This window comes from Danio rerio, chromosome 9 (assembly GCF_049306965.1).
Source record: "Danio rerio strain Tuebingen ecotype United States chromosome 9, GRCz12tu, whole genome shotgun sequence".
Classification (NCBI taxonomy): domain Eukaryota; kingdom Metazoa; phylum Chordata; class Actinopteri; order Cypriniformes; family Danionidae; genus Danio; species Danio rerio.
Genome location: NC_133184.1, coordinates 589,321 through 600,000, shown reverse-complemented (window position 1 = coordinate 600,000; position 10,680 = coordinate 589,321). Strand labels below are relative to the sequence as shown.

At 34.2% G+C, this 10,680-nt stretch overlaps 1 protein-coding gene across 12 annotated transcripts in view; it reads left to right on the top strand.

Moving 5' to 3' along the window:
- Positions 1-10,680, top strand: part of dip2a (disco-interacting protein 2 homolog A) — a 133,189-nt gene that overhangs the window by 74,167 nt on the left and 48,342 nt on the right. For all 12 annotated transcript variants that reach the window (XR_012385072.1, XM_068223523.2, XM_009304402.5 and 9 more), the window contains exon 2: positions 3,361-3,432. Coding sequence is in view for 6 of the 12 variants with exons in the window: in XM_068223523.2 (XP_068079624.2) it covers positions 3,361-3,432 (72 nt within the window). In the remaining 6 variants the exon portion in view is untranslated. The remainder of the gene's footprint in view (positions 1-3,360; positions 3,433-10,680) is intronic.

Sequence of the window (10,680 nt, the reverse complement as noted above, 5' to 3'; positions counted from 1 at the left end):
CTCTGATAGTTCTGTAATTGTAGATACAGTATAAGTGTTAAACTAAACACTTCTTCCTCTGATGTGTGTGTGTGTGTGTGTGTGTCAGATGCTTTGATACTCGCTCACTTTGCTGCAGTCTTTGGGTTGCCAGGTATGCATTCCATTATCAATGCGCATTCAGAAATGATTCAGTTTCAAGACAGAAACTTTACGCACATTATCAATTAAACACATCCTGACACTTTAGAGCTTTTCATGTAAAATGGATTTTCAGAAGAGCCCAATTGTGTGGGAAACCCACCACCCTGGCAACCCTGATGTCAGATCAGAGATGAAGATTACCTCCTCAACCCTACGCAATATTCCAAAATATACATGAAATGGGTGGATGGAAATAGTGTGTGTGTGTGTGTGTGTGTGTGTGTGTGTGTGTGATTACTGTCTGCTAATCACTGAAGGTTTCTGCTCTGGTCTTTTGTGTTGATCTGGTCACGCTGATCCTCCTGTTTCTGACACTCTGAGGAGTTTCTGATTTAAACCGTGACTGTGGACACTGGATCCTGTGTGTGTGTGTGTGTGTGTGTGTGTGTGTGTGTGTGTGTGTGTGTGTGTGTGTGTGTGTGTGTGTGTGTGTGTGTGTGTGTGTGTGTGTGTGTGTGTGTGTGTGTGTGTGTGTGTGTGAGGGGGGATGGTGGTGAGAAACAGTGTGCGATGTGTCTCTCATCTCCTCTTCTTCACACCGCATTAAAGCACTGCGCTGTTTAAAGCATTAACTATAATCTGCAATTGTTTCCTGTAAGAGACTGTCAGACTGAACCCATCATGTTTAAGAATTTAAGATGTATTTTTTATTAGTGCTGGCCGGAGATTTTATCACCGTTAATTGCCTTCTAAATATATGTTTGTTTTAATATAATTTCCAGAGCTCTGCATATATGAGTTCACCCCCCACAAATCTCTCATTTACATTCATATGTTTAATAGGAAGCTCTACAATATTATATTTGTGCTTATACATTAGATTAGTCAGAACAGAAGCCAAATCTGCAGGTCATCTAACAAAATAACTTACAATGATGGGTTAGAAATTAGTAGCTCAAATGTATATGATAGCATGTAAAATGCAGCATCGTGTGTGTTGCTGTGAGATGTTCTCATACGTAAGCTTTCTTGTGTGAAAAAATATGAAATATGTATTAAAATGTGGCATGTTGAGAGTTTAATTGTGTTGGAGTGTGACAGAACACTTATTTATTGTGTGCTGTTGGGTCGTTTTCATCCACTCTGGGTTGATTTTGAGTCTTAATTTGGCCTCATCTTTCTCTGTGTTTGAACAAATGAGATGATTTTTGCTGAATGATTTTTGAAATTTGGGGATTTTATTTTATTTTATTTTATTTTATTTTATTTTTTGTATTTAGTTTTATTTTATTAAGTGGTTTGTTTATTTTTAAATAATTAAATAATTAAGTTATTAATAAAGGTATTATTTTACTTATTTAATTTAATTTTGATTTTATTAAATTGTTTTTATTTTTAATTTACGTTTTTTAAAATTGTATTAATGTTTTACATTTTTGTGATTTTAATTTAATTGAATTTTACTTAATTATATTTTGTAATTTTTTTATTTAATTATTTTATTTTATTTTCCAAAAGCATAAACACATATTTTAGGAGATTTTAGCATTTTATTTTATTTTATTTTATTTTATCTTATTTTATTTTATTTTATTTTATTTTATTTTATTTTATTTTATTTAAATTTATTTTATTTTATTTTATTTTATTAAAAAAATTTTGTTTTGTTTATTTAATTTTATTTGATTTAGTGGTTTGTTTATTTTGAAATAATTAATTAATTAATTTATTTATTTATTATTTACTAATTATATTTTATTTAATGTAATTATATTTTTATTTTGATTTAATTTAATATCTGTATTTTATTCATTTTATGTTTCATAATTGTTTCGCATTTTTGTAATTTTAATTAAATTTAATTTAGCTTGAATATATATTTTGTTTTGTTTTTTAATTAATTATTTTATTTTTCAAAAGCATAGGCACATATTTTAGAATTTTATTTTATTTTATTTTATTTTTTTTTTTTTTATTTGTTTAACCTACTTTCATTTAATTTTGTTTGTTTATTTTTAATTAATTAAATAATAAATTGATGTATGTATTTATTATTTAACTTATTTAATTTAATGTAATTATCTTTTTATTTTGATTGAATTTAATGTTTTTATTTTTATTTCTTTTTATTAATTATTTTATTGTAATGTTCTTATTATCATTATTTTTTTTTATTAATTGTTTTTTTTATTTTCCAAAAGCATAGACACATATTTGGGAAAAGACTTTTTGAAATTTTTGAAAAACTCAACAATACTCTCTGTTCAGATCGACTCCCCTTTGGTGATGTTGGAGCCTGTTTTTGCCCCATTGACTTCCAATATAATCATTCATTGACTGCAAAGCCGTACCATCATAATCATGCATTCTTGAATGTTGCTGGTTTTCCCTGTTGGGATTCAGAGGTAGATGTGTAGTCTTTACTGCTGAATGCAGCATTTTGAAGGTGTAGATTGCTTGCTGTGAGGGTTGAGTTTAGATAGGAGAGATTATACAGTCTGTACAGTAGAAGCATCATTACAGCACCGTGTGTGTGTGTGTGTGTGTGTGTGAGTGTGTGTGTGTGTGTCTGTGCTCTGCTGTGCCAGGCTGACGCTGTGATGCAGAACACATGATTCATCACAATCTCTTTGTCTTTCTCTCAGTCTCTCAGTATGTCCTGCTTTATAGAGAGTTTCAGGTTGGAGCTGTTGTTTGTGTAGAGTTTTCAATGAGGAGTTCTTCTACAGTTTCAGATATTAATGTAGGCTTTACATGAGGGTTACGTCTCAGTTATTGGTAACACTTTAGTGTAAGTCACAATTCACAGTGTTAACAAACCATTAACTAACACCATTAGCTGTTTATTAATAGGAAGTGAGGTAGAAATCGGGTTTAGGTGTTGGGTTAGATTAGGGATGCAGACTGAACAGGTCATGTCTTAATAACAGGCAGGTACTCAGCCAGTGTGAATAGCAGGAGCTGTGAGCTAAAGTAAAGTGTCATCCTTTGTTTTGTGTCGTGGATTTCTGGAATTTCTGGAATTCTGCAATTCATATCAGTAGTCTTCTCAATGTGTTGTGTATTTCAACTTTCGCAGTGTTTGGTGTTGCTGAAGAAATTTATTTTCAACTGTTGAGGGAGATTTGGTGTTTTCTGTATAACTCTCTCTGTAATGGGGTATCGCCTGCATAATTATGGAATTAATTGATAATCATTTTTAATTCTCTCTCTCTCTCTCTCTCGGTCTCTTTATAGGTGACATCACGCAGAAAGGCTATGAGAAGAAAAGAGGGAAATTACTGGCGCCCTACATTCCCCAGATACAAGGTAAAGCACTGATGCACACACACATACACACACACACACACACACACATTGATTTCAGCACACAGGGTTATAAACTGCAGTTTGCCTGCGCTGGCACTGATCTGAGAACTGTGCACAGTTTGGCTTGTGTCAAGAAGACCGTCAACTAATGGAAACAGTGTGAGTGTGTGTGTGTGTGCTTGTGTGTGAGTGTGTGTGTGTCTGTGGTGAACATGACTTATCCAGACTGTAAAACTACAAGCTAAGTGCAGGTTCAGACTACCGCAAACTGTGTGTGTGTGTGTGTGTGTGTGTGTGTGTGTGTGTGTGTGTGTGTGTGTGTGTGTGTGTGTGTGTGTGTGTGTGTCTGCTGTTTGCGCTCGCTGTCTAGCCACTGCTCATTTATCCACATATCTCACATGCAGAACTGACTGTTATTTATAAATGCTCATCTTTTTTGATTGATGAAAATATGCATGTTGCTTATATTTGCATGGCATTGTTATTATTAATAATTCAGTTTGTGTTGCCATCCATCCGTTTTCAACTGCTTATTGTGCCAGGCAGAAGCTAATTTTATTTTATCTTATTTTTTATGTTGTTTTATAGTTTCGTATTCAACTTAATTTAATTATTATTATTATTTTGATTAAATAAATAAATAATGTATTAATTAATTTATTATTTTAGCTTATTTTCTTTTCTTTTATTTGTTTATTTAATTTTTATTGTATAATTTTTTCAATTAAATCAAATTTAATATTTAATTTATAAAAAATTTCATTTTTATGTTGTATTTTATTTATGTTTTAAACTTTAGTTATTTTTAATTGAATTGAATTTTACTTTACTTTATTTTATTTTATTTATTTGTTTGATTGTTTTATTTTATTTTCATTTATTTAATTTTAATTTTTAATTTTATTATTTTAAATATGATTTAACTTGTTGGTTTGTTTTAAAAGAATTAAATAAATAATAATTTTAATTAAATTAAATTTTACTTATTTTATTTCATTTATTTTACATTTTTTTTACCCAATAATATAGTTTTTTTCATTTAATTTTATATTTTTATAAATTTTTTTATTCTTTATTTAATTTATTTTTATATAATTTATTTTTATTTTGTTTTATTTTATTAGTGTTTCAAATTTTTGTATTTTTTTACTTTAATTTTACTTTATTTTATTTTGTTGTTTTGTTTATTTTTAATTATTCAGTAATTTTATTTAATTTTTCTAAATCATAGGCCACAGACTCGGATGATAATTGTTCTATCATCATGTTTCCCTCATCATGAGCGGTCAGTCTGTGGATGTTGTTCATGTGTGATGTGACTCACTGTAGGCTAAATCTATATTCCTGGTGTGTGTTTAATTTTAGATCGTCCTGCATGAAAGCTTTATAATGCTTGCGGTGGAAAAGTGAGCGTCTGTCTGCTCTAACTCTGTGTTTTGGGTCTGGCTCTGAAACAGAAATTAGCTCTTGATTCTGAATGAGCATTTCAGCAGAGATGCTGCAGGATTTATCTTTGTCTTTTTTTGAGCTGGTTTACAGACAACTGCACAAGTAAAGCCTACGGGACCCTAAACATATCAAAAAATTACACTCCTAATGTTCACACGTACATGGGTATTTTCCACGCTTTCATTTTTAAAATAATCTGTCCACATTAAAACGCATGTTAAGAATACTCCGAACCAACAGGGGGTAATGATGACATTTTTGCTGGATTCACACCAAACACAGAATTAAGCATTTTTGCGAATGAAATGCATACAAGCGTGAGAACAGAGGAGGATTAACATTATAAAAGTATTTCGTTTTTATCCGATTAATCATCAAAATAATTGCACAACTAATCGATTAACGAAATAATCATTGGTCGCAACCCTAGCAAATGTGCGTTTCTTAAACTGATAAAAGGATAAAAGTTAAAATAACCCAGAGAATTAACATCTATTATGCAAATACACGTGTTTATTTGTTACTTTACCGTTAAAAATGTATTTAGTTTTATTTGATTAATCGTCAGAATAATCACACAACTAATCGGTTATCAAAATAATCGTTAGTGGCAGCAGCTCCTGTAATGTGTGTTTGTTAAACTGATAGAAGGATAGATGTTAAAATACTTTACTTTTTTATGCGAATACATGTTCATTTGTTACTTTTTATTGTGCTCTAATAAAAAAAGAGACAATTAATCATCAATATTAAGGTGTAGCTACATTCATACAGTCTTATATAGTTATAACCGACTCTGTCAGTGTTCCCATCTTTACATTGTTGCGTCTTTAATGTTTGGGTCCAGATCTGGCTAGTAACATTGGAAACAGGAATGTGATTGGCCGGTTGTCAGCCAATGGTGGAGCGACATTTGTTTTGCTTAGCAACTGGACGGAGATACTTGTAGCGTTCATGGCTTTGTTATGTTTGCACATAGTTGAGCTTTTGTGAAGCTGAACACACACACACACACACACACATACGCACGCACAGGTCAGTGTTTTTAAAAGATCTCCTCTGCTCACTGAGATCAGAAACACATTAAATGTGTCATGATAACAGTTTTTGAACATATTTTAACATGCAAGTTATTCCTGTGACTGTTCAGCATCATCACTGTAGTCTTCTGACGTGATCCTTCAGGAATTATTCTGATTTCAGATCTGGATTGTGTTCCAACAATGCAGAGTACATCAAAAATTAGACCAAATATCATTCATTCATTCTGTTTCCAGCTTAGTCCCTTTGTTAATCTGGCGTGACCACAGTGGAATGAACCGCCAACTATTTCAGCATATGTTCTACACAGCGGATGCCCCTCCAGCTGCAACTCATCACTGGGAAACACCCATACACACTCATTCACACACACACTATGGCTAATTTAGTTAATCTATTCCCCTATAGCACATGTGTTTGGACTGTGGTGGAAACTGGAGCACCTTTCCCTGATTTAACCTATATATATATATATATATATATATATATATATATATATATATATATATATATATATATATATATATATATATATATATATATATATATATATACAACATTTCTTTCTGGTTCTCGAATCTGATTGGCTGATAGCTGTGATATATTTAAGTAATATCAGCACCCATACAGCCTCTTTACCCTTTGTGTATTACTCCGCCCACATGCAGCCAGCAGAAAGCAGACACTACAGATCTACAGTGTAAAAGATGCTTGCTCAGCTGTTTAACTGTCAGCTCATGATTTGAATCCAACGCGGAAGAAAGTAGTTCCTCATACAAAAGGGTTTTAGAGACTCTCCATGTTTGATTTTGTTTTTATATACACAATTATGCCGTCAAACTGTTGTATAAACGCAATATCACACGAGTAGCTATGCGATATGGCTGTATATCGGCACTGGTGGGGGCACTAATCTATTACACTAGCTATAGGCACTAAGCAACGCACGCCTCCCACCAGTGCTGATATACAGCCATATCATACTGCTACTCGTGTTATATTGCTCATAAATATATATGACACACACACACACACACACACACACACACACACACACATTAGTTCATGTTGTTCTGAGTGTACAATGTTTTCAGTAAGCACTATAAAACGCTTCACTCTTTCAGTGGTGATTTGCATTGGTTTACATTCAGCATGGCTGAAAACATGGCGAAGCGTAGATGTCATGGCAAAAGCAGGACTGTTTTCATCCTCAGTGTCCACAATCTTTAGTCAAATCCAGTCCAGCGGTGTTCGAGCATGTGCTGATAGATGGTGAAAAGCACAGAGGTCACGAAAGCTCTTCAGTTTCTCCTTTCTGCTGCCGCATGGATCTTACATAACTCCAATACTGCAGTTCATCATCAGCCTCAACTTCAGAAAGATGCAGATTTCTGCAGATACACTCAAACTGGGTTGCCAGGTCCATGAAAACCTGATGATGACAAAACAAAACCTGCCTAAAAGGAGAAAAAAATATTTGTTCGTCTGGAGAAAGTCTTATTTGTTTTATTTCGGCTAGAATAAAAGCAGTTTTTAATAGTTTTAAAGCCATTTTAAGATCAATGTTATTAGCTCCCCAACTGACCCACCCGGGACTCGAACCAGAGACCTTCTTGCTGTGAGGCCACCGTGCTAACCATTGAGCCACCATGCAGCCTAATACATTTATTAAAACATTCTTTGGGCTGCTGCTGAGAAAAAAAAAAGTAAAATACTATACACGTCCCACAACTTCATATTTAAAACACGTAAATATTCCAATTGTGTAGGAAAGCTGCAACCCTGGCAACCCTGCACTGTAATGATGTGGACACTGAGCTGCTGCTGTCTGAAAATAAAGAGTAATCACAATTTTTTGTTAATAATAGAAGTGCTTTAAATAAATGGTGTCAGATCATGTATTATCATATTCACAGTTTGCATCTATTACGATATGATTATTCGTGTACATCTGTGATTATTATTTTTGTTTTTATTTCCTTCTAGATGTGAGAAAGAAGCACACATTTAAAGAACTTTAATATTTGGTCACACTTTATTATTGTTTAATATTTAGTTCAATTCTGGCTATCATTAAACCATTAACCTGGACTTTTAGCTAATTAAACTCATAGTTTGCTGCTTATTAATAGTTATTAAGGTAATAAGACACAAGATCATAGTGAGAATTGATACTTAATCTAAAGTTTCACCAATATCACATATATCTGAACATGCAGCTCAACTCCTTGTTCAAGCTCTTGTTCTCTCCAGACTGGACTATTGCAACTCTCTACTAGCCGGGCTTCCAGCTAACTCTATCAAACCTCTTCAGCTGCTTCAGAACGCAGCAGCACGAGTGGTCTTTAATGAACCTAAAAGAGCACATGTCACTCCGCTGCTCATACGTTTGCACTGGCTGCCAGTTGCTGCTCGCATCAAATTCAAAGCTCTGATGTTTGCCTACAAAGCGACTTCTGGCTTTGCTCCTTCTTATCTGCTCTCACTTCTGCAGATGTATGTGCCTCCAGAAACTTGTGTTCTGTGAATGAACGTCGCCTCGTGGTTCCATCCCAAAGAGGGAAGAAATCACTTTCCCAAATCTGTTCAAAGCTCTTAAAGTTTCTGCATGTGTGAAACTCTAGTTTAGTAAATGCACTGAGCAGATGTGAATTGTGTGTGTGTGTGTGTGTGTGTGAGAGTGTGAGACAGTCTCAGATGTTCTCCAGGTATTTTGTTACCCAGATCAAGAGCAGTCTGAAGTGCAGAGAAGATTAATGTGTGACTGCAGTGATAGTGTTGAAACTGAAGAGTGTCTCCTCACCGCTTCATTAAAGTCAGCTTCTCACCCTGAGATTGTTCACTTATGTGTATTTCTATGGCACTAGAGTTTTTACAGTTTAGTGCCCTTAATCCAGTGATGCCGCTCTGGCCTGTTGTTAATACGTGCTTCAGCCTAGATTTTTGTGCCACCTCTAAAACATACTTCAACATAATGAATCCAGTTTTTAGGTGAACTGAACACCAGGGGGCAGTATGACGACAACAACGTTTGTTCCTTTTCACATTAATGATATTTACAGGCACATATTATTGATCAATATATGATTATTTTCATGCATCTCTTTGCAAAAAATAAAAATAAACACCACAAACCAACTGATGTCTATGTGTCACCTATTGACATACGGTTATGTTTTCTCTCATGGTCGGGTGTTGTGATTGAATCTAAAATATGTCACCTAGGGTGTGTTTTGTTGTACGCTTCAGATGATAAATCTACTAGAGGGCATTTTTGTGAATTTGAAATTTGTTTTTAGGGTATGCTTTGTAGACAGCGCCCTCTAGTGGATGTGTCATCTAAAACATACGACAAAACACACCCTAAATCATATTTCAGATTGGTAAAAAATGTAGACAGCGCCCTCTAGTGGATTTGTCATCTGGAACATACAACAAAACACACCCTAAGTTATGCATTTTAGATTTGCAAAAATGTAGACAGCGCCCCCTTGTGGTTTATCCTCTGAAATGTGCAACAAAACAGTCAGTGTTTCCCAAACCTGTTCCTGAAGGCACACCAATAGTAAAATTTTAACCTTTACCTATTCAAACACACCTGAATCAACTCATCAGAATATTAGAGAGACTCCTAACCTGAAATGTATGGGTCAGAGAAGGGAGACATCCAAAATATGTAGTGTTGGTGTGCCTCCGGGAACAGGGTTGGGAGACGCTGCTCAAGGTAACGCATTTCAGATTGTCAAAAGTGTACACAATGCCCTCCGGTGGATTTATCATCTGAAACGTACAACAAAACATACCCTAAATAACGTATCTCAGATTGGCAAAAATGTAAAAAAGCGCCCTCTAGTGGATCTGTTGTCTAAAATGTCTATTGAAACTTACCTTGAACAATGTATTTTAAGTTTTGCTAAAATGTAGACAGTGCCCTCTAGTGGATTTGATATCTCAATCTAAACAAAACATACCCTAAATAACGTATTTTGGATTCTCAAAAATGTATACAACGCCCTCTAGTGGATTTGCCCTCTGAAACGTTCAACAAAATGTACCCTATATAACATATTTTAGATTGGCAAAAGTGTAGACAGCGCCCTCTATTGGATTTGCCATCTAAAACGAGACAAAACACACCCTAAAGAAGGTATTTCAGATTTACAAAAATGTAGACAGCGTCCTCTAGTGGATTTGTCATCTGAAACGTACAAAAAAACATACCCTAAATAAGCTATCTCAGAATGGCAAAAATGTAGAAAGCGCCCTCTAGTGGATCTGTTGTCTAAAATGCGTATTGAAACTTACCTTGAACAATGTATTTTAAGTTTTGCAAAAATGTAGACAGTGCCCTCTAGTGGATTTGCTATCTGAATCGAAACGGAACATACTCTAAATAACGTATTTTTGATTCATTAAAATGTGGACAGTGCCCTCTTGTGGATTCGTCATCTGTAACGTGCAATGAAGCATACCCTAAATAAAATATTTTGGATTCTCAAAAAATGTACAGGGCACCCTCTAGTGGATTTGCCATCTGAATTTTACAACAAAATGTACCCTAAGTAATATATTTTAGATTTTAAAAATGTAGCCAGCGCCCTCTAGTGGATTTGCCTTCCTATACGAAGCAAAACACACCCAAAATAACGTATTTCAGATTAGCAAAAATGTAGACAGCGTCCTCTAGTGGATTTGCCATCTGAAATGTACAACGAAATGTACCAGGAGAAATGTTTTCAAAAAATTTGACTGAGGCAC